Source organism: Alexandromys fortis, unplaced genomic scaffold (assembly GCF_014885135.2).
Source record: "Alexandromys fortis isolate MF-2015 unplaced genomic scaffold, M_Fortis_MF-2015_v1.1 scaffold_54, whole genome shotgun sequence".
In the NCBI taxonomy this organism is placed as follows: Eukaryota; Metazoa; Chordata; class Mammalia; order Rodentia; family Cricetidae; genus Alexandromys; species Alexandromys fortis.
The window spans coordinates 2,825,224-2,849,899 of NW_026067958.1; the positions used below are offsets into that span (position 1 = coordinate 2,825,224).

Below are 24,676 nucleotides of genomic sequence, written 5' to 3' on the forward strand. Positions count from 1 at the left end.
AGGAATGATCGAGCACATGCGTAAGGACAGAGGTTCAATCCCAGTACTACAAAAACCGAGGCATGCCAAGATGAAAGTCTCTGTAGAGCCACAGAGAGCCTGGCTCCCAGAGGCTCTACCCATAGTCCCACTGACCCATGCTAAAGAAATTGAGTGGTACATGAAATCGCCAAGCTTTTGTTTCTGAAAATACGCCCACTACACACTACAGCTTCCCTGTCTCCAAGTCAGATAGATAACACGGCAAAAACAACCAACTCTGATGCATTCTGTCAACAAGGGGCACGTGTTCTCAAAGGTTCCGTTCCCCCATGGGGCTCTTTGATGAATACTTTGAAAAACACAGATTAAATGAACCTCACACTCCTGAGTGTATAAACACGTGCAAAGCCACAAATCACATCAAAGCCCACCTTTCCCATGTCAGTGCTGCCAAGCTGCATTTGATACTAAGAACGAAGGAAGAACTTAAGGACCAGCAGTTCTGCAGGAGAGAAAGTCGTACCCATTGGCTGGAGTTCTGGATGGGAGCCCGGGAAAGTGTTCCCGGTACTGAGTACTGGAGCTGACCCAGTAGACCCAGGCAGCTCTGCCCACAATCTATCTCTCTCTCTCTCTCTCTCTCTCTCTCTCTCTCTCTCTCTCTCTCTCTCTCTCTCTCTCTCTCTNCTCTCTCAGGTTTTTATTTATAGATTTATTTTATTTTATGCAATGAGGTTCTTGCCTGGTGCCCCAGGGTATCAGAAGAGGGTGTTGCAGCTCCTGGAACTGGAGTTAATGATGGTTGTGTGCCAGTGTGGGTCTGGGAAGAGAATGGAGGCCTCTGCGAGAGCAAGTGCCCTTAACCGATGAGACATCTTTCCATCCTTCTGCTCACAAACTCCTAACACCAAGGACAGAAACTTCTAGAGCACTGGTTCTCCACCTTCCTCATACGGTGACCCTTTTAACATAGTTCCTCAGATTGTGACCCCCCACCATAAAATTATTTTGCTATGACTTCATAACTGGATTTTTTCTACTGTTATGAATCATAAGGTAAATATATGACACATAACCCCGTGAAAGGGTCGTTCAACCCCAAGGGGTCATGACCCTCAGATTGAGAACCAGTGTTCTAGAGGCAACCTGCACACCAGCGATTCTAAGCCAATGCCTACAGACCACTCGAATACTACATGACCCAATCGCACGCTGCCAGGACCCATTCAAGAGCTGCGAGATCTCAGATGAAATGCCCCACTTCTCTGACTCCTGCATTTGGAAAACAAAACCATTTTCAAGGGAACAAAATGACTGACCACAGGGTTTTGATGAGCATGAGGGAGTGTGGAAGTAGTGTTTGTAATCTGGGTATTTTGGTTTCCCTGAAATCTTACCCCGCCTGGACTCTCAACATGCATTTATAAAACATGTTTACTGAGTATCTGTTGCATGCCAAGCACTGTGTGTGCCAGCATAACATGTAATAGAGAGACCTGGACTCTCTCTCCCCTTATACATCCTACAAAGGAGCCACTGGCAGGGAATGGCCTCTACTTCCTGTTGTCAGTTCTTCAGGTTGTCTCCAGTTTGGTTCCACTGCCTGCTTCAAACTGCAGCACAGGGTGAGGTTCAGGCTCCTTCCAACACCTCCCTCCACTTTATCCCAGGATCTACCTCAAGTTCCCAGGTACCACGGCCCCTGGAAGTACCTAGACAATGTCTAAGTGGGCTACAGATTCCTTCATGAAACTGAACAAAGACCCAAACACTCCCTCCCCCACAGGCACCAGCTGAGGCCAACTGGGGACCTGTGCAGATGCCTTCACTAGGTATTCAGTGGTAATGAGGGACTGATTAATCGTCCACTATTTTTGTTAAGGGTTAAAAGACCTACGTTTCAGAGAAGCAAACAGAAGTATTTAGAGAGAAACACTATATAGGTGTCATTTACTTCCAAATAATCCAGCAAAACCTCAAGATGATGTAAATTTCCTTCATGTTTGAAAAATTTTATATCAGAAAGTAGAACTCGGGGTCTGAGGAGATGGCTTAGTGAGTAAACACCCTTGCTGTGCATACATGAGCAGTGGAAGCCATGCAGGAATGGGGTGCATGAGTCTGCACAGGTTCCTTTCAACCAGAGGAAGAGCTAGGAAAATTCTTGGAGGTAGAAGGACCAGATGGTCCTATAAAAGCTGCCTCCCATAAGGGAGGAAGGCAAGGACTGAGAGCCGAGACTGTTCTCTGACCTCCACTGTCGTTCATACATACCCCTCCCTCCCTCCCTCTCTGGCTCAAATGAAGAAGGTGAACTGAACCCACGCCTGTATTTGGCTCATATCCTTCTTCACCTGTGACCTCTTGACCAGCTTCCTGACTGACTGCATTTGGTTTATGGCTTTCCTTGTCTTCCATTCACTCTGGAACTTCTGTCCCCACTACATTTGTCCTCTACCTCTTCAGGACCTCGCCCTCACTAAGATCATCAATGGCTCAGGGGTTGTAAATGTGGCAGATGCTTCTCAGTCTTCCCATAGAGCACGTGACCTTCTTCTAGGTCTTTGCTGTCTAATTTCAACTTGGCTTCTGAAGTACCTGTCTAGTTCTCTCTCTTGGTTCTGTTTCTTAACTTGCTGGCCAATTCTTCCTTCACCATGTGCCCAGAACACACAGGGTTTGCCGGAGCCTTCTCATCCTCTCATCCTGCACTGCAGGTGCCTCGTCTCCTGCTTTGTTCTCATTCTCTCTGCAGCCTAACAAGGCCGCGGGGTTTCTATTTCCAGTCAATAATCATCTTTTGAGCTTCACTCACACAGGATTCAACTCAGGCAGTGTAGCATCTTTGCAAAATATAAGTCCCATGAAGGGACCACTGTTGCTGTTTTGTTCACAATCAAATCTTGATGTGGGATTCCCCTCTGTATGCTGTGAACACCATTGGTTAATAAAGAAAATGTCTTGGGCTGGTGCAAGGAATAGAGGTAGGTGGGAAAATGCTGGGAGGAAGAAGGCAGAGTAGGGGATATGTCTTGTAGCCCTGCTGGAGACGGACAGACAGACAGACGCCAAAACATTAGTCGGTAAGCCACAGCCACGTGGCCATACACAGATTACTAGAAATGGGTTAAATTAATACGTAAGAGTTAGCCAATAAGAAGCTAGAGCTAATGGGCCAAACAGTGATTTAATTAATACAGTTTCTGTGTGATTACTTTGGTTCTGGGCAGCAGGAACCAACAAGTGGCTCTGTCCTCCTACAAAATCCCCAACACGTGTCCCTAGCATGTAAAGTGCATTTAAAATGTAAATATGTTGAGTAAATTCAGAAAACAACTCAAGGAGCTGGAGAGACAGCTCAGTGGTTAAGAGTGCTTGCTGTTCTTTCAGAAGAACCACGTTTGATTCGCAACACCCACAAAGCATCTCACGATTATCTGAAACTGCAGTTTCAGGGGTTCAGACACCCTCTTTTGGCTCTGTGGGTACCAGGCACACACAGCAGCAAAGACAGACATGCAGGCAAAACACAAATACACTTAGGAAGGGTGGGGGAGGAAATGACCCAAGGGATGTCTTACAGATGCTCTGCAGTGTGGACCTTCTCACGCTTACTGCTTTGTTCACAATTACAGCAGGACTCTCAGTTCTTGAATTAGAAATTGAATGTTTGCATTTAGAAATCAGAAAGAAAAGCTACAATTTGGTTTATTATGAGGGGGAAGGCCCAGGGGTTCTCGTGATGTCAGAATAAATGAAGCACATCACACAAGGAAAAGGAAGGCGCGTGTCTGTGGTGGAATATTTATTTAACTATGTAAAGATGTGTTAATTTGTTTATTTTGCAGAATATTACTTTATATAAAGGTGTGCTACATTTGTTTATGCTGTGGGATATTTGTTTAACTATATAAAGATGTGTTACATTTGCTTATGTTGTGGAATATTACTACGTAAAGGTTGCTGTATTTGGTTAACTATGTAAAGATGTGTTGCTTTGCCTGCTTAAGGCGCCTGACTGCTCTAATAAAAAGTTGAGGGGCCAATAGCTAGCAGCAGAGGGACAGGCGGGGCTGGCGGGCAGAAAAAATAAGTAGGAGGAATCTAGCTTCCAGAGGAGGGAGAGAGAATGAGGGAGAGAGAAGGAGAAACCCGGGGTTGGCCAGCCAGCCAGACCTGGAGGACATACACAATGAAAGCAAGGGAAGAAGCTCTGAGGTAAAACGTAGATGAAGAGAAATAGGTTAAATTCAGTTACAGGAGCTGGTGGGACAAGCCTAAAGGAGGGCCAAGCATTCGTAACTAATGGTAAGTCTCTGGCTCATGATTTGGGGCTGGCGCTCTGAGAAAGTCTGCTACACATGTCAGCTGTAGAGAAATAAAAGTGTTTCAGTTTCACCTCTGCTTGCTGGATAAATACTGTGAGTGGCTCGCAACTCCAGGTTGCAGTCCAACACCACAGGGAAGTCAGTGAGTGCTCACACCACACCAGTCTAAAGCAGAGCACTGAACAAGGAGCTCACTCTCCCCCTGCCTGGGGAATGGTGCCGCCCACAGTGGGCGAGGCTTCCCACTAACTAGGAACTCCCACAGACCTGCCCCAGGCCAACCTAGTCTAGACAGCTCCTCATTGAGACAGCCTTCCCAGGCGATTCTAGACTGGTCAAGTTGACTGAGGGAAACTGCCCATCACAGAGCCATGACAAAGTTCCTGTGGACCGTGGAAACTACTATCCCATGGTTAACCGTGGCTCACAAGCTGTACACAGAGCTATGGAGCTAGTCTCTCATTCTGTGCATATTAGGCACCGTGTGATGGTTCCAAGTGCAAGGAAAAGGCGGCTGAGTCACAGCCCCACAGACACAAATGTGTCACCAAACATGAGTCAGTAATGATACTTGATGACTTACACAGAATTCACAGAAGAAACTCTCCCAACGTCCCCAAGTATGTATGGACTTACAGAGATGGCAAATGGTGACCTTTCAGGCCACAGCACAATGTGGAGAAATCCACAGGGGCCTCCTTCCCTCCCCACCCTTGCTATCTTCACACTGACCAGGAAGGAATCTTGGGTCCTCCACAGGGACTAGGGAGAAACCTGGTGCTTTTGAACTGCCTTGAACAAGATGGGTGTGGTGGTACTCATGTTTAATCTCAGGACTAGAGTGGCGGGTGGCTGAGGTGAGAAGATTCAACATCAGTTTGGGCTACACAGTGAGACCACTCCTCACGAAAAACGCAAAAAGAGGGCCTCAGGTAACTAAGGAAGACACACAGGATGAGGAGGCTTAGGAGTGAAGGAATAGGGAGGAAGAGCGAGGTGGGAGGACCTCTGGGGGGGGTCTTCCTAAAACACTCTCAGAGAAACTATTATGCAGAGACATAGTATTTTATTTATTTATTTATTTATTTATTTTTTAATTTATTAAAGATTTCTGTCTCTTCCCCACCTCCGCCTCCCCTTTCCCTCCCCCTCCTCCAATCAATCCCCCTCCCTCGTCAGCCCAAAGAGCAATCAGGGTTCTCTGCCCTGTGGGAAGTCCAAGGACCACCCTCCTCCATCCAGGTCTAGTAAGGTGAGCATCCAAACTGCCTAGGCTCCCACAAAGCCAATACGTGCAGTAGGCTCAAAAAACCCATTGCCATTGTTCTTGAGGTCTCAGTAGCCCTCATTGTCCGCTATGTTCAGTGAGACCTGTTTTAACCCAGGCTTTTTCAAACCCAGGCCAGCTGGCCTTGGTGAGTTCCCGATAGAACATCCCCATGAGACATAGTATTTTTATCATGTGTGTGTATGTGTGCCTGAGTGCATGCCTGTTCTGGGCACATGCATGCCTCTGCACCTTGAGGCAGGATCTCTTGTTCACCACTGGGCACCAGGCTAGCTGGCCCTTGAGCCCCAGAGGAATCTCCCATCTCCACCATCTACCCTGCCAGGATTACAGCCAAGGGCTTTCCCACCTGGCATTTCGTCGGTTCCAGGGATCCCAGTTGATCCCAGGGGTCTCAAGCTTTCGCAGCAAGCCCTTTGCCCGCTGAGACATTTTGCTAGCTCAGGAACGGTTACATTTTTTAAACGTGTGATGGGAGATTCCTATTTCAAGGGATCTCTGTAAATTAATTTCCAAAGATAACGCTGCATATGTGTATAAGGTGAGGCAGTTATTATATAAAGTATTTAAACATGCATGCTGCATATGTGTAAGGTGAGGCAGCTTTTATAAGACCATCTGGTCCTTCTACATCCTACTTTCTACCTCCAGAACAGCAAAGAAGGAAGAGAAGGAGCAAGAGAATGAAGTAGAAAGTTTGTAAATGACCCCATGAAGTGCTTCCTATCATCAATGGTGTTTACCGAAAGTGACAATAGAAGCTTGGCTTGTGGGTGGTCCTCTGGGTTTTGAATGGCTACAACTGAGGACCGGGTTGGGTGGGAGGAACTGGGGCAGATATGCCCAGAAGCAGTTGCAGAGCTAGTGCCCTAAAAGAGGGGATGAAGTAGGGATAGAACCCAATACAGAGAATTCAATGATGGAGAAGGGAGCTCGGGACCCTGATTCTCGGCTGCAATCCTTGAAGGGGGCTGGCACCCCTGTAGTGGAGTCTCTGTCTCCTCCTCCATCAGTGACAAACTTTGGAAGCAGTTTCCCTAAATCAAGTCCCAGGCTTTCCAGAGAGTAAGCCGAAGCAAGCTCTGTGAGTCCATCAGACACATGGGAAGCTAGTGGGGTGGCACGGAAGGAGAAGCAGCGATGCACAGATGCCCCCAGGGACGACCCCGCCACTCTGCTCTGGCCAGATGTTCGTCCAGTAGGGCATCCAGCTGTGCTGGGGCTTCAGGTATCATCTCAATGGTGCCCCACCAGCTTGCTGAAGCACACGGCTAGACAGTGGTATGATTTTTCTCTCTGTCCAATCTTGCCTCTTTCCTCTGTCCCATATGGCACTGATCCCTAGTGATCCCCAAGTCTGGTATTGGTTTTGATTAGTAACTGCATAAGTCACCAGACCAGGAAACTCAGGTCTCAGGAACCGCAAGCATGGACCTATCAACAGTACAGCATAAACATCTTAAGTATCAGATGTCTTAAAGAAACAAAGAGGCCAGGAGTGTTGGCTCACACCCCCAACCCCAGCACGTTGGGAGCTAAAGCAGGATTGCCATGTGGTTAAAACCAGCCTGAGTTACATAGTGAGATTATGTCTTCAAAATCCAAGACACGAAGAATAAGCATGCAACAAAAAGCTGATGCGTTCCGCTGCTGAGTGACCTCCCTGGCCTCAGTTTTACATGCCCTTCTGACTTGCTTAGCAAACTAGCCGGTCAGTAACCATCATTTGTAAGACCTGGGAGTGTTAGAGCCAACAGTGAGCTGAAGAAAAGCATATTTACAAAGTATTATTTCCCCAAATACACAAAAGAGAAAATCAAACAGAAGACTCAGATTCGCTATGTGTAATATGACTTCCCCACTGGTCTGAGGCAAAATGCCGTCCTTAGCACAGAGTGGACTAGGGAAGACAAGGGCATCACTGGAACTGTGAGGACCTCCCAAGGTCTGGTGGCTTAACCCTCCATCAATTGTGTGAGTGCCACCTGCCTACTGGAACCAGGCCTCCTAGTGGACTAGACGAGTCAATAACCAAACAGTACATGATATCAAGGGTGGGATATGAGAAGTTAAAGATGAGAACGGCACCTAATTAACTTAATCGATCTTTTATATAGTACTTATTCACCAGACACAGTCCTGAGCATGTTACGACTATGATTTTACTAATTAGCACAACTCTTAACATTGTTTTACTACATTTATTTATTTGTATATGTGGGTGGGTATATATGTGTAGGTTAGAAGACAACTTAGGGAGACAGTCCTCTCCTTCCATCATGTGACCCTTAGGAATCAAACTCAGGTTGTCAAGGCAGCAGAGGCCTCTCCCTGCTGAGTCATCTTACCGGCCCTAATGAACGAAAGGCACTACTAACCCAAGGCCTCGCCATTGGCTAGGGCAAAGGCGGTGTGTGAAGGAGACTGGCTGGGCCAGATTCCTGTCCTGCAATGCCCTCCCACACCACACACTGGCAAGGGGTGGCGGGCATAAAATAACACCAGAAGGAATTTGGTTAGGATGTCTCCCGAGGCTGGCCTCTTGGCAGTTTCAACCTCAGAAAACTTTATGACTCACTCAAACCCTTGTGTATTGTGGGCCCACTTGAAGCAGGAAGAGAAAGAACAAAGTCAATGACGTGTGGAAATGCTGCAGCAAACCCCGTCATTCTGTATGCTAGCTTAAGAAAACGTTTGTCTAGATAAAGGTGTATGAATTCTGAGCATCCCAGAACAGAATGAAAATGATGTCCCTTTGTGTTGTCTGAAAGGACGGACCCTCAGCTGACAAAAAGGACTTTATGAGACCCAGCTGTAAGGCATTTTCTCCAAGTAGTGAACAATGCGGGGGAAGCCCAGCCCATTGTAGGTGGGGCCATCCCTGGGTTGGTGGTCTTGGCTGCTATAAGAAAGCAGGCTGAGCAAGCCATGGGGAACAAGCCAGTAAGCAGCCCGCCTCCATGGCTTTCTGTACCAACTCCTGCCTCTGGGTTTCTGCCCTGTTTGAGTTCTTGTCCTGACTTCCCACAACAATGAACGGTGCTGTGGAAGTGTAAGCCAGACAAACTCTTTCTTCCCCAAGTTTCTTTGGTTATGGTGTTTCATCATGCCTAAGAGAAGTTGGCACCAGGATAGTGGGATATTGCTGACACAGACCTGATCATATTGTTTTGGGAGGATTGTAGAGGACTTTGGAACTTTGGGCTAAAAAGACATCAAATGTTGAGAGCCCAGTGAGTGGGTCTGTAGGAACTTGGAAGCTAAGAATGTTGAGAGCAGTTCAGACAATGGAGGCCTGGCTTGTGAAGCTTCAGAGGGGGGAAGGTTAAAGACTCTAATGGGGCCATTTGTTATTCTGAATTAAGATGCTGCACTTCAGGTTAGCTGGTGCTGAAGAAGCAGCCGTGGTTAACAAGAGACTGGCACCACTGGAGTGAAGCCTTTGCTTTACTGTAACAATTGATGCTGGTCAGCTGGAGCTGAGAAGTTAGCGGTCACTGAGAAGAGAGCAGCATCAGTGAGGTGGAATCTTCTGGAAAGTGTTTCCTTGGGGTCAGCACACACAAGCTGTGCTCCAGAGGAGTATCTTGTCCTGGCAGCCAAACTTGGTAGTGTAAGAGTCACCCAGGTGGTACTGGTTTTGGAGGCATGAAGGGGTCATGGAGGGCAGCTGAGGCTTGGCACTGTGAGGGGCCAGAAGAGGCCATGAGTGATGTGCAGCCTCAGGAAGCTGAAGGCCCAGGACTGAAGGGGTCTTGCAAAGCAGTTGACTTTGCACCATGAAGAGAACCTATGAGAGACCACTGGTGAAAATGCAGCCCAGCTGCAGCAAAAGACCCCAGCATTTTGGAGATGCCAGTGCCATGGGATGACCACCAAGAACAGCAGCAGCAGTGGAGTGGAGCCTGCTGGGAAAAGACAAGTTGTGGGTGCTGCGGATGCCAAAACTGAGAAGGATCCAAGCCCTAGAGGAGCCCAGAGACTGTGAGCCCAGAGACATTGGGTACTGAATTATTCACACTTTGGGGTTTGGTTTCATTCTGATTTGATTGTTACTATGCACCAGTTCTTCCGTCTTGAAGTAAGAAAGTATCCAATTTATTTTTTATTTTACAGGAGTCCACAGTTGAGAGACTGAATTTTAAAGACTGAATTTGTGAAAATGGCGGGACTTTTAAAGTTTGTAAAAATGTTATGTAGTAATGTTGATATTAATGTGTAATCTTGGGGAAGAACAAGAAAGGAAAAGCTATGTCTTAACAGTGTTGTGTTTGTGTGTCAAGTTAACAATTGTCCCGGCTAGTTTTATGCTAAGTTGACACAAGCTAGAGTTATATAAAAGGAGGGATTTTTTGTTTCCCTAATCAAATGAGGGAATGCCTTGTCTTAGTTAGGGTTTCTGTTGCTGTGAAGAAAACACCATGACCCAAAGGCAAGTTGGGAAGGAAAGGGTTTATTTGCCCTTGGCTTTCAGATTACTGTTCATCATCGAAGGAAATCAGGACAAGAATTCAAGCAGGGCAGAGGTCATGGAGGGGAGCTGTTTACTGCCCTGCTGCACATGGCTTGCTCAGTCTGTTTTCTTATAGACTCCAGGACCACAACCCAGGGATGCCCACAGCCAGAACGAGCCAGGTCCTCCCCGCCGATCACTAATTGAGAAACCGCCTTACAGCTGGATCTCATGGAGGCATTTCCTCAACCGAGGCTCCTTCCTCCTCGATGACTTTGGCTTGGGCCAAGTTGACACACAAGACCAGCCAGTAAAATGCCCTCTGGCTACCAGGCAGCTCAGCTCAAAGAGGTGGCCCTCAAGGTAGCAAGTGTTCTCCTAAAATGCTCTGAAGACCAATCAATAAGTTTTAGGCTGATTTCAGGTTGCAACTAGATTCTTTCCTTTTTATCCACCCTTCCGATTTTTTTTTAAAATTTGTCTTTATTTCTCTGAAGGCAACTTTCAATCTTTTCTGGAACACAGTCATGGGTAAGTGCCCAACTGAATGAGTTAATGAAATGGAGCACTGATGAATGATGGTGAGGTCACAGATAGTTCATAACCAGCAAAGGTCTATGCCATCTGACTCCGATTTAATGTACTTTGAGTAAACTGTATCAACAGTGGTGGTTCCCAGTGACAAGATGCTTTAAGTTTTATCTAAAGCATACAGTTTTTAAGATGGGAAGAAAACACAGATGTTGACTAAGTGTGACTTTCCTGAATAAAGGACATACCAAAAAACCAACAGTCTTGTAGTCTTGGGACAAAAAGAAATCTTAGTATTATGAGTGATTCGGAGTGTGTCGGCAACGTCTTGATGCCCAGCGTGCCTACAGAACACTGGGATGACATCAGGAAAAACACCTCGTGTTGGTTAGTTTTATTATCAACTCAACATAACCTAAAGTCATCCGGGAAGAGAGAATTTCAATAAGGAATGAGATTGGTCTGTGGGCATCTCTACGGGGGATTGTCTTGATTGTTAATTGACCTAGCTCACTGAGCACAGAACCATTCTCTAGGGAGGAGGCTCTGAGCTGCACAAGAAGGAAAGGGGCTGGCTGAGGGAGAAACGGCAAGCATGCATTTATTTCCCTCTGGTCTTGACTGTGGACATTATGTGACTAGCTGCTTTGAGACCCTGTTTTTTTTTAAACATTTATGTACCATTTTTATTTTTTCTTATTTATTTATTTATTTATTAAAGATTTCTGTCTCTTCCCCCTAGCCACCTCCCCTTTCCCTCCCCCTCCCCCAACCAAGTTCCCCTCCCTCGTCAGTCCAATCAGAAGGAGAGAGAGCACAAGCAAGGAACTCAGGACCGCGAGGGGGGCACCCACACACTGAGACAATGGGGATGTCCTATCGGGAACTCACCAAGGCCAGCTGGCCTGGGTCTGAAAAAGCCTGGGTTAAAACCGGTCTCACTGAACATAGCGGACAATGAGGACTACTGAGACCGTAAGAACAGTGGCAATGGGTTTTTGATCCTACTGCACCTATTGGTTTTGTGGGAGCCTAGGCAGTTTGGATGCTCACCTTACTAGACCTGGATGGAGGTGGGTGGTCCTCGGACTTCCCACAGGGCAGGGAACCCTGATTGCTCTTTGGACTGACGAGGGAGGGAGACCCTGTCTTAAGTGTTCCTTGGGAACGGACCGTAACCTGAAACTAGAAGACAAACACTTTCCTTCTGTAAGTTGCTGCTCATTAGGGGTTTTCTCACAGCTTCAGACATGGAACTAGAACCCAGCTCGATCTGTGATTTCTGTAATGTTGAAGGATTCACTCCGAGCTCAGGCTTGTCAAGAAGGCATCTTTGCCATTTATCAGAATATATTCTTACTGTCACAAGATACCACTTTGCTTTGAGTGTTTCCAGGATAAGTGAAGCCTAAGAAGGATGCTCGGCTGTGACATCCAATCCCAGAAAGGGGAAGCACATGAAACCGCGATGAGCTGGAATTCAGGTGGTTCAAAGTCAGTGGTGGTTCAAAGTCAGTGTCTTTACCCTCACAGGGATTAGCCAGCACTTCAAAAGTTCTTTAATAAGAGGCAGTAGTATAAGCATGGCAGAACAAATTTCAAAAGCAATTGCTGTTATCAAAGATGTAGTCGATGTTAAATGAACTTAAAGGCAGACTAATGCTTTCAGAAAACACATTAGAGGCAGTCACAGGTTTCCAGAGACAAAATGCAAGGCAAAGGTTTTCAGACTTCACTGCAAGTGAAATGCGATCGGTTACATCTGCAGAGCCTGGAAGACTGACAATTGCTAAGACACGGTCCACCACATTAGGGCACGGAGCACAACCAAAGGCAACACTTTCAACAAGTCATTTCAAAGCTCACAAATACACGAGAGCTGCCTTAAAAACACACAGCCCCAGAAGCTGATGCTTGACAAATGTGCCTAAACTCTCTGTAAATCCTAGTCTAATGCAACCAGGACTCACAAGCTCTGGGAACAGTTTCTGTGATAGCCGGTCTTTACTGCTGAGGGGAATTTAAAGGTGTTTACATTAAAGCAAGGTAAAAGCTAAATATTTGTGTTCCCTCAACATTCATAGTTTTATATCCTAATCACAAGCTAGAACAATAGCTTAGCTGTTAAGGGTGCTTACTGCTCTTCCAGAAGACTAGAGTTGGTGCCTAGCATTCGGGGTCAGGAAGCCCGATAACCTGTACCTCCAGCTCTAGAGGTGGTGGGTGAGGGTGGTCCTGATGTCCTTTCTGCCTCCACGGGCACCTACACTCACTTGGCACACTTACATGCACACTCATTCACACATGTACCCACACTTGTGCGTGCATGCACACACACAAATAAAACATTGAAAACTCTAATCACATTGTCTGGTAAATGGGTCTGTGGATGGGCTCCTCAGCACGTGATCCATGTACTTAACTAGGAGGCAGCAGAATTTCCCCCTCCCCCAAGTGAGGCAACAGAACAACACCAGCAGAAGCAGAGTCCTCTCCTGACCTCCATCACAAATTTGAGATCCTGATCTCAAATTCCCAGCCTCTAGAACAACAAAAATCTTTGCATCTAAGTCATTTATCAAGTTTGTGTTAATATAGCCAAGCAGACTGAGACAGACTCGAAGGCAATTGTGTGTGTGTGTGTCCATGTGTCCATGCATACATGTGGATTAGTTTGTTTTTTTGAGGCAGGGTTTCTCTGTGTAACAAAATGAGGATTGTTGGGGATGAACTGGCACAGGAAGTGACCAGCACAACTCTAAAATTGGAGAATTTTCTACATAGTCCAACTGGGCTAACGGTGGGTCCTGGACAGGAAGACCCAGAGTGAGAGCAGCGTAGGAAGGACTCAGTGGTGTAAACAGACAGACGTGGGGGAAACAGCTAACTGATGGGACAGAGGGCACTCAGTAGTGTAAAGAGACACAGACTCAGAGGGAAGCACCCGACTCCTGGCACAGAGGGGCTCTTTCGAAAAGCTGCCACATCTTTAGCGAAGTGAGTTTTACCATAGTGATCACTGAAAGCACCATTGGATTAAATTTATTTTAAATAATTTAGATTACGATTATGTAAATGTGAGCATAAGCATTCTCATGTTAAGGGTCAAGAATCAGGCCAGTCATTCTGGAACACCAGGCTAGAAGACTCTCATGTCAAATGTGGTCCCATTTACACTGGCTGAGTTTAGAAGCTGGGCCTTGACGACATTTCAGCATGAATGTAAACCTGTTCCTAAGATTCAATAAAACAAGGGGACATTACCTGATGGTACTTCTTGAGAATATTGTGCATCTCGGCCACGTCCTCGCTGGTAATGGTCTTGATGACGTATCTTTTGTCATAGGATGTGTGAAACCGAGCCCCGCTTCGTGCCTGGGAGTCATTGGGAAGGGGTGCACTTCTGGTCAAGGAGTTCTTCCCGGTGGGATGAGAGAAGAGGAGGGAAGAGAACTGGTTAAGGTGTGGCTTTTTGGATCTGGATCATCTGTCATCATAGCAAGAATATTTGCATCTGCAGTAAACTGGTAAGTGGCTGACATTATTTTACAATTCTCATAACTCAATTGCAAGTCTCTTACATGAAATGGAAACAGCTGGGTAAGAACCATGATTTCAATGTTTTTAAAGGGAAAAGTGCTGGGCATGGTGGTACAGAGCAGTCAGGAGGAGGCAGCAAGTTCTAGACTATCTGGTTTTGGTTTTGAGAAAGGTTTTCTGTAGCCCTAGCTGTCCTGGAACTCTCTAGGTAGACCAGACTGGCCGTGAATCCACAGAGACCCACTTGCCTCAGCTAGGATTAAAGCCATGTACAACCTTATGCCTGGTTTGAGGCTAGCCTAGAACTCTGTATGTAGACGAGACCTACACAGGCCAGCATGGTCTACACAGAACTTTCAGGCTAAATTTTCTTCTGAATAGGACCAGGTTTTAGTTACAAAGCAAACCACATAGACACGAAGCATCCCCTTATAGTGCAGGCCACCAGGACGCTGCACCTCTGGTAAGAGCCTCTGCAATGGTGTCCTGCTACCATATCACTTCATAGATGACATGATGCATTGAGAGAGGTTTAGTAACAGAGTAAAAGTCATAGAGTCAGTAAATGAAGAACCAGAATCTCAGCTTGTGTGGCTGGCCTAGAACGGAGGTTCTCAACTAGTAGACTAGCAAAGTAGTTAAGTGGCTAATGGGACCAGTAGAGGAAACAGGAGCTTGGACAAGTGTGTGTTCAACAAGACCTTATTAGACTCTGGCTTGGCTCACCCTCCACCCCGCTGCAGTAACTTTTGAGCATTACTGGGGATGGGTAGGAAAGGGCTCTCTGCAGAGACTCTTTGCAAAGCAATGTACCCCAGGATGTGGTTCAGGATGTCCACACGACAGCTAAGGCCCTCCGACTCCTATCTCACACGAGTCCTCCATCCGTGTCTCTTTCTCGGAGTGGCCAAGGCAGTTCCCTGGCTTGGCCCACTCTTTTTACACTGGTCATGGAACTGGCGGCAGCTAAGGAAGTCTGGGCTTCAGCACTGCTAACTGCACCCTTGAGCAATGACATCATCCCCTTCCAGGCCTTGCTTGCGGGCTGTGTGGACAGGGATTCAAAGGCAAAGCTCCCGTCCCCCTTCAGTTTGCTCTCTGAACAAGGCTTCCATAGGAACCAGCGGGCTAAACAATTCCCGGGAACACGGGGACTCTGGAGAGGCAGGCAGCATCAGGGAGCCACAGAGTCCCAGCTAAAGGGAGACTCTACCTCACGTATTCAGGCCACTTTGTTGTTTTCACAGTTCCAGGTGGAATACAGCAGGCCTGGGCCATCCCTGGGAGAACCAGACCACAGGGCAGAAGCGGAGGAGGGAAACGGCCCATCAGCTTATCTTGATTTCCCAGGTACATCCTGAGAGGGCAGCTCGGCTCTGGTGTAAGCAAGCACACCTGCCAAGTGCAGAGGAAGACTGCCAATTAACTACCCCTGCTTCTCTAGCTTATCAGAAAACTAGAGATGAAAAACATAAATCCATGTAATTCCAGCAGGACTTTAACCATCAAGATTTGGCAGTGTTAAATTATTCTTAAGATAACCGAAATTCATCAGGTAGACAGTCTATAATGAAAGGACTTTCAGGAAGAAATAGGGGCATTGGCAAACGTTTAATTCTCAGTTAATTATTTTTTTGTTGTTAAAACAACAAAAACAAACCTTTATACTTCTTCCTGCTTAGAATAAAAAGGAAGAAAATCAAAGTGAATGCCCCTTTTGTGGGTAAATGCTAGCAAAAAAGTTATTATATGTTGCTAATGGTCTTATTTTTTCCCCTCCCAAACATTCATATGCAAAAGGGTATTTGCTGCAAATAAGGACTGTAGATATTGTTAAGACTGTAAATTACCTCCAGAGGAAGTAGACACAGCAGGATAATGCTGGGGGCGGGGCAGGAACAGTGGAGGACACTGTTCTCAACCGCGGATCACCACCAAAGAGATACAACTTGTTGAAGGAGACATTTATTTTGAGTCATGATTTCAGTAGACTTGGCTCATGGCTACCTGGTCCCATGAGCTTTACAGAACACAGTGGCAGGAACATGTGGGTATCAGATCAGGAGGGGGTGGGCGGGACACGTGGGCACACCTCTGGCTTTGTCCACATTTTATTCTTTCTGGGCTACCAGATCATTCGATGGTGCTGCTCACTCTCAAGATGCCTTTTCCCGTCAGTTACTGCCCCACGAATTCATCGTTTCTGGAAACGTCCCCTCATATTCACACAGCGATGCCATTCACTAGCCCTGGACATCTTTCAATCCAGTACACTGACAAAACAAGCCGCTCGAGTTTCATAGCTCTAGGAAAGTAACTCATCCTCTTGGAAACCGTGGAGGAGAACAAATTGAAGGCTGGTTAGTCAGTGCTATGCAAGCTCGGTGCACAGCCAACTTAGAGACAATGTGGGACCGCAGCTCCTGACTCCATAGGCTCCTGTCAGGACATTCCAGGACGTAGACAATGGAGGTGACTTATGGCCCACCTGTGATAACTGTGGTTTTCCTGAGCGATGGCTGCAATGTGTTTCATCTGCAGTGTGTCACGAGCATGTATAGTTTGCAGTAACATACACATGCTCTAACACCCTGGTCATTCTACTCCTTCCAACCTAAGCTCAGTAAAGCAGGAAGCTATATCCACTCACCTCATTGACGACCGAGCATGGGCAAGGCTGCATGTGTTTACTGCCCTTAAAGCTGCATTAACAACATAGTGTAAGAACTTGGCTCTGATTGTGCTGCACGCCAGGATCTATCCCTTTCCCTCCAGCTTCAAAGACATTATGAACATCCTTTACTTCATACTTTGTGTTAGGATACTGACCATGTCTTCATCATGGCATATAAAATCTTATAAATTCTAATCTTGATTATGCCTCAACTTACTTCGTTAGTAGTGCCACGAGTGTTCCCAACTTTATGAAAACACGGTTCCTTAAGACTCTTGGTTTCCAAACAGTCAGTGAAGCTAGGGACACTTTGTCAAAATTTAGATTGTGCCTATCACACTAACATAAAATGTATTAATCAAATTTAGTGAACGTCTCATCTAATAGACAGCTAGAAAGTCACAAGAGTTAAAGTGCTTGCTCCTGGGGCGGCTGCACGCTCTGCAGAAGGCCAGCTCATAATCTGGAAGGTAAAACCTGGCACACAATGACGGCACATGACATGTCTCAGGTCCTAAAACTCCCCTGGGGAAACTAAAAGGACTAACTGATAGTCAAAACTAAACTTTGGCCATTATAAAACATAACTGTGGAATTTTTTTTTACAGCCTTTGTTTGAGGTAGACATGGGATGAAGAGATGACTCAACAATTAAGGTTGCTCTTCCTCATGATGGCTCACAACTATGTCTAACTCCAGCCACAAGGGCTCCAACGCCCTCTTCTGGCTCCACAGGCATTGTACACATGTAGCGCACATACAAACATTCAGATAAACACATATATGAATACAAATAAAGGTTAAAAAGTAATGTAAATTTGTTTGAGTTTCTGGGCAATGCAGTGTAATGCTGAAGATGAGGGTCAGGTACCTAGAATGTTCTCTCCTTCATCCCACCTGCCATTCCTCAGCCTTTGTGTATGTCATTAGCCTCTCCGAGTCTCAATTTCTGGTCTATAAAGTGAAGGGCAATAAGATAGACAGGGAGCTAAGTTAGCTAATGCTCAACCTCAGATCTTTGATAACTCAACAAACAGATAAACCTCCACATTTCCTGGGCTGAGGAGATGGTTTAGTGTTTCAAGCACTTTCCGCATAAGCCTGAGTATGGGAACTGACGTGCATGTAATCCAGGTTCTCAGAGGCGAGACCCAGGGTTTCTGCAGCAAGCTGGCTAGCTAGGCTAGCGGACTAGCTGGTTTCAGCCAGAGAGCCTGTCAGGAGTGACTGAGGAAGAGAGCAGACATCAAGTTCTAGCTTCCACCGTACATAAATCCCGACACACATACACCCACACACCTGTAGGCACTCCTACACACAGGCATGCACACCAAATCAAAACCAACCCAAACCAAAATACACTAAGATATGGCTCTGGGCTTAAGTAAAGATTGGGGGTACAGATTACAGAAGAGCTCAGAGCATGTTTCCCAAGGAGATTCTAGTCAGGAGATTATAAGGCCACCATAGTCTCGGTGTGATTAGGACATTTAGGCCACCATTTAAGGGAAGATGACAAACACTCACAAGGCCATATAAGGCACACTTTACAGATCCAGATGTGTTCAGGAGGTATCTGCACTAAGGGAAGGGCTCTATTCAAAGCCTGTGATCTAATGAAATGGAATATGGAACAGCTTGGGGTCCTTGTTCTGTTGCAAAGGAAAATGAACACCAGCACTGATACAGGAGGCTTGGACAGGAGAAAGGCCAGGAAGGCTTGTGGGAAACAGAACCTAGCGCTGACCTATAGGTGCTCTGAGGGCTCTTTCTCACCATAGAAACATCAGAGTCGGAAGCAGCTTTAGTGACTTCCAACACCCTCAACCTAGAGATAAGAACACAGACCCAGAGGGTGCCAGCAAAGGCTCATCTGAGTTCTTAGGAACACACTCCTCCGCATGTAGGAGGCCTCAGGCTCCAGTGTGTGCAGCCATTTGAATGGGACAGTTCATGTTGACTTTTCCATGGTGACAAACACCTTCCTTCTAATATCAATTTAGAGTGTCAACCAGCTGGCACAAAACCAAACATGTTCCCAGGTTTTCAATCTTGCCGAGTTGGAGAATAGCAGCAGCAGTCATAGTGTTGAAGCCACCCTGACTACTTCACGTATGTTTTTATAAACCTGTGCACAAAGTCTTGGTTCATTCAGAGGTAGGTCTTTGCTGAACAGCACCTGGAGGAGGCAGGAGTAGGAGCTGTCTTCTCTGCAGACAGGAGCTGAGGCACTTGAGTGACTGGGGGACACACTCTAGGAGGAGCAGAGTCCTGTGGTGTTGCACCTGGGAGCTGATTTATGCAGTAAGAGGATGGGACTGAAGGATGCATAGGTTTATTTCCTATGAGTCCTGTGGGTATAGTGGCAGTGCCAACCTTACGACTTCTTCATGTGTTTCTCGTCATGTGGCCTACTTTATCATGCCTATCTTAATTAATTCACATAGGCTAGGACCGTTGGGGAATTTTAATTCTCTTTCCATCACTGGCTTCTATCTGTCCCGCTCTGTCTTCCTTTGCTGAAAAGCTTCCCTAGCAGAAAATACCAAGAGAGGAATTTTTTTTTTTTTTTTTTTTTGCACTGGGAAGGCACCCAGGACTTGTAGCTTGCACTCCACAATATTAAGTTCAGAAACAGACACGGAGGAAGAAGATGGAATGGGCAAGTTTGGAAGAAGAAAGGCCAACAGAGGCATTAAAAAAAACCTTATTTTAATTAACGGATGAGAAAAGAAAGACTGTCTCAGATCAGATCCAATCAAGGCTGAAAAGTGCCACTTCGGGGTTCTTCTAATCTTCATTATCTCCTTTCCCTGAAGTCAAACACTTACTTTTCAGGAATTGTATCCACTTATGTGTTTTCAGGAAAAGGTCAGACAAAACCACCCACAGACCCAGTCCAGGTGTGGAGAGATCTGCTGCTCCGAAAGCCCAAATTCCTCTCTGTGGACAAGTGTGGACAGGTATTCGCTCTGAGATAAGGTTGACATTATTTAAATTCTAAGTCTAGGGTTCTGCACAGATCAGTTCAGAAGTGACAGGATTATCTGCTACATTCCCCTCCCTACAACGGGTTTCTATCAGAGAATTCAAACCACTTCAGGGAACCACTTCAAGCTGAAAATCCCCAGCTGTTGGGAGACACTGTGGGCACAGCATTGCCATTACCACTTTAGTCGGAGCAGCTGTGACTCCCAAACAAGACGGTGACAAGTTGGGCTACTGGAGCTCCTGCAGGGAAGGGGGTGGAGAGGGATCGTAGACCCTCACCGGATACCCTCACCAGAGATCTCGGGCACTTGTTTCCGCCTACACCCTATCGCAATTGTCAGTAATCCTGCACTGCCTGGACTTGGGAAGTGCCAGCTAGAATCTATCGGAGTGGAGGGTTGACGAAGGGGTGGAGGAAGGGATGGGACTCCATTCACGCAGCTCTTGGCAGTTGTCAGGGACGCAGCTGTTTCTGGGTAAGGCATGCTCCTGAAGGGGCACTAAAACCTTCAGGGCTTCACCAGGCTGGACTCGGTAACTGTTTGGTTTGCTGTTGGAAAATAATTTATTGCCACCTCTCCAGGAAAGCTGACACAACTCTCCCCCACAAGGTTCTCCTTCTCTCCTTGAACTCTGCTTACAGTTCAGAATCTTCTCAAACTAATGGCTAAAGATGGAGGCAGGGGGACATGGAGCAGGACAAAAGAGGTCTGCAACAAAAGCCAGTGCAATGACAATCACAGCCCAACAGCAATGGCTCCCGCTCCCGTGACACAGCCCAACAGCAATGGCCTCTACTCCTGTGACAGCTCAACTGAATGGACTCCCAGCTTCCTACTTCCTCTTGTAATTATTAATCAGGATGAATTGGTACTGTTAATTGCCAGAAATTTGGGAAATGGCCATTGATTTACCATTAACTTATGAAATAAAAAATGGATAAATGTAAACAAAATACAAAACATGCTATATTCATTGGCTATAGCTTTTCTTCTATACATTTGAAAATTATAGAAGAATTTTCATAAATTCTATAATCCTTTAAAAGTTGTCATAAGTAGATATACCTTGTCCCAAGAAAAAGGCAGACAAAAATCAATATTGAGAAATATCAAATATACACTAATTTCAAACTCTGAGTTTATTTTCAAAAAGAAATCAATTTTGCTTGTGTGTATGTGTATGCCTGCATGTGTCTGTGTGTATGCACGTGTTTGTGTATATACGTGTGTACATGTATGTAGGCCAGAGGTTGATGGTCTACGCGTCTTTTTTTGAGAGACAGTCTTTCCCTGAACCTGGAGCTAGCCCATCAGTCCGGCTAGGCTGGCTGACCAGCCCGCCCCAGCAGCTCCTTTGTCTTCCTCTGCTGCGCTTGAGTTACTGAAGCACGTTGTTTTTATGTGGGTGCTTGGGACCTGAACTCAGGTCCTCATGTTTTCATGCCAAACACTACACCTACTGAGCCATATCTCCTGTGCCCCTAAACATCCTTTTGTTTCTTTATGTAAACACATAATTTATTTGTGTGTGTGTGAGAGACCCTGTGAGAGTCACATGATCACTTGTAATTTCTTTCTTCTATCACATGGGTTTTGGGAATTGAACTCAGATCATCAGGCTTGGCACCAGATGCCTTTATCCACTGAGTCATCCTGATAGCCCCTAAACATTCTTTTTCAGTAGTTTTGTTTAGAAACAACTCACAGACCATACCACTAACCAAAAGCACACAACTCAGAAGGTTTAGTGTGTTTACAAAGCCGTGCAGCTACTGCCATATCCTTTTAGAGCAGTTTTAGCATTCTGTACCCATTTCCGCTTTGATTCCTTTCTCTGGCTCTCACCTGAGAACTTTGTGTGGTGGTACATTTGCTGTTCCAGACATTTCACACAGTACAAAGGTGCCGCAAGCGACCCACACACTGTCTCCAATGCGTGGAAACACAGGCATCCCTGCGTGAGGCCACTGACCACACAGTTCTGCAAGCGACAGACACTATGCTGACTCAGGCTGCGCAAGGGGCACTATAGCGGATCTCAGCTCATTTTAGTGCCTAGCCATAATTGCAGGGGACACATCACAGGTAGCAGATGTTGCTTCTCGGGCTGCTCCTGGGCTGGCTGGAGCTAAGCATAAAATGGATGTTTGGACTTAAGCTGAAGTTCTAAGACAAAGCTGATTGTGCTCTGAGACTACTTAATGATGTCATCCCTTTTAAAACCAAGCACACAATTTGGTATGTAAGCTCACTCTTCCATAGACATGCTTCTGGTCTCGTGCTATCTGATATCCTGTCTCAACCTCAACAGCTGCCTTTGAAGCTCAGGGGCTCTAGCAGCCCTCAACAGGAAACAAAGCGAGATAATGAGAGAAGTGCCCCTTCAATGGCTTTTCTGCATTTATAATTGGAAATCTACTATCCTTTCCCTTCAGAAAAGGATTAAGAGTGCTGCCTCTTCCAACAGTGGGCACTGAAGATGTTGACCTCCACAGTGGGAGGCTCAGGATTAGTGGAGCCTCCAGAAGGAGGAGAAAGCATAAAGGTCAATTTAATGAGCTCATTCCAATCACCAATTCTTTATAGTTCTCATAAAACATCCAGTTTTAGTAACTGTTACTTTCTCCAGTACCTTTTTAAAAAATACCAAGTATTATCACACTTAAGTCTCTTGACCTAGTCTCATATTTGCATATATTTTTGTAGTTTTCCTCCTCGTCGGTAGCCTGTATATTCTAGGAAAAGTCCCATATGAAGCAGGATGGCTCAGTGGGTAAAGGTGCTTGTCACCAAGCCTGACAGATGACCTGAGAGGGATACCCAGGTTCACACTGTAGAAGGAAGAACTGTAAGTTGTCCTCTGACTTCCATTTGGGTACTGTGGCACCTCAACCCACTCTTTCTCATAATATACACACAAAATAAATAATGTAAAAAAATGTTAAGATCACATATGAAACATTTTTTAATGCTAGTCAGAAGGAAGAACACTTGGAAAATCAATCCTGCCAAGCTCAGATGTGGGAAGTCATTAGCTCCCTAGGAGAGTCTGTCAATATTAAAGAACATGTATTAGTTACAGTTTAGGTCACCGTGACAAACACCTCACGGGAACAACTCGAGTAGGAAGGGCTTGAGGCCTGCACGGTCACCTGGGGCATCATGCAGGACATGGAGGCAGCAGGAGAGAGTGGTGGGCGGGCATGACGGACAGGAAAGAGAGTGAAGCTGGGACAAGCTCTGATCCTGAGACCTGCTTCTGCCAGTGAGTCCCCACCTCATGCACCACATCCTCTCTCATTTCACAGGTAACACAGGGAGACACACTGTGGAGGGTCACAGCATCAGCCACGGAAGACCCAAGGCTCATGCAGATCTACCAATTCCCAGGAAATGCTCTCCCCCAATGCAGGAGACCTGTTTCATGGACCTGAAGCCTGGAAACCAATCCCAATTCTGTGGATGACTCAGGGTCATGACTACAGGCCTCAAACTCCACAGCCCAGGAGGACAATGTGATCACGGCCCGGAAAGGCTATATTCTGGGATTACCCTGGACATACGTGAGCAAGCACAGGTGGTCTTCTGACATCATCACACAGTTAAAGACCAACATGCTAGCCGTGAGCATCAAGGAGTCATTAAATGCATACTGTGTTCAAAGCCCTGTGTTAAGCTCTTGGGGAGTTTCAAAGAAAGTCTGAACTGGGCTCCTAAGCACAGATTGGCTTTCACTTTAGAGGGGAGCAAAGCACATTTAATGTTCATCAATAATGAAACAACTCTCGGGAAAGAGGAGGACAGCAATGGAGTCTAACAGACTGCAGAACGGAGGTGCAGGAGCTTCACAGAGCATCGGCAGAGCAGCATTGTAAACTCCCAGGGTGGCACTTGACTTTGGAGACAGAAATACCAGACACCAGCACCCGAGGATCGTGAAAAGCAAACACTGTGTTTACCCCATACCCAAGGTACGACTAATTCTGACTAATAATTAGCCTGGGCTATACACAGTGAGGAACAGCTCAAACAGGCTCAGGGAAGGAAACACAGGCCAACAGGAAGCCTGGGCTAGATCGTGGGAGTGGGGGTGAGGTGGGCTGTGATAGGGAGAATCATATTCTGGGCTCTCAAAGAGGAAGCAAAAAATCCCTAAATCAGGTGCAGATTGGCTGTGGGGTGCGTGCTACTCTCAGAGCGCTGAGCACCTGAGACGGAAGTCCTGCGTGTTTTAGCCCAAGGGCCTCCATGCACAGTTAGAGTCACCATCCAGGGCCCCGTGCGATGTAGAATGTGATTATCCTGTGAGAAGAAACTGCAAGGGCCAGCTGGGCAAAGCCAATCACCCAGGAGTGAAGAGGCAAGAGTTAAAACTGCAGCACACACCTTCGGGTGGGGACACTGTCAATGTGGCTGTCAAGAGACTGAACCCATAAGGACTCCCGTGCTCACGCTTCCTGGAGCTGTGCCTCCCCTGTTCACTCCTATGAGTACCACCAAGGGCACTCAGCTGAGTGGTTCGTAGTCTCTTGTGGACACTTCATGGTCTTCTCCAAAGCCACAGGTCAGAAACTCAATTTCACTTCCCATCTCTTACATTAAGCTCCAAATTTCCCCGAGACCCACATGACCTGTTCTCTGAGTTGCTGGGCAGCAGCTCCTCTTTGGTGCTATCCCTTTTCTCTCACTGGCTATTGGCCCTGACTTTTCTGTTTGACTTTCTTTGTGTGAAGCTGTTCTCTGTCAGTGACAAATGACTTGGTTCTCTTTTCCTCTGTAAACACTGGGATTCTCCTAGCCTCCCATTTTCTTACCTCTCACGAACCATTACACTACCTTTAAAAGGTATGTATGGGGTAAGAGGAGGACTGGAGAGATGGTCTGGAG

At 46.3% G+C, this 24,676-nt stretch overlaps 1 protein-coding gene across 2 annotated transcripts in view; it reads right to left on the reverse strand.

The window, feature by feature from the left end:
• Positions 1–24,676, reverse strand: part of Pip4k2a (phosphatidylinositol-5-phosphate 4-kinase type 2 alpha) — a 155,118-nt gene that overhangs the window by 26,204 nt on the left and 104,238 nt on the right. For both annotated transcript variants that reach the window (XM_050152693.1, XM_050152694.1), the window contains one exon: positions 13,847–13,999. In XM_050152693.1, coding sequence (XP_050008650.1) covers positions 13,847–13,999 — 153 coding nt within the window. The remainder of the gene's footprint in view (positions 1–13,846; positions 14,000–24,676) is intronic.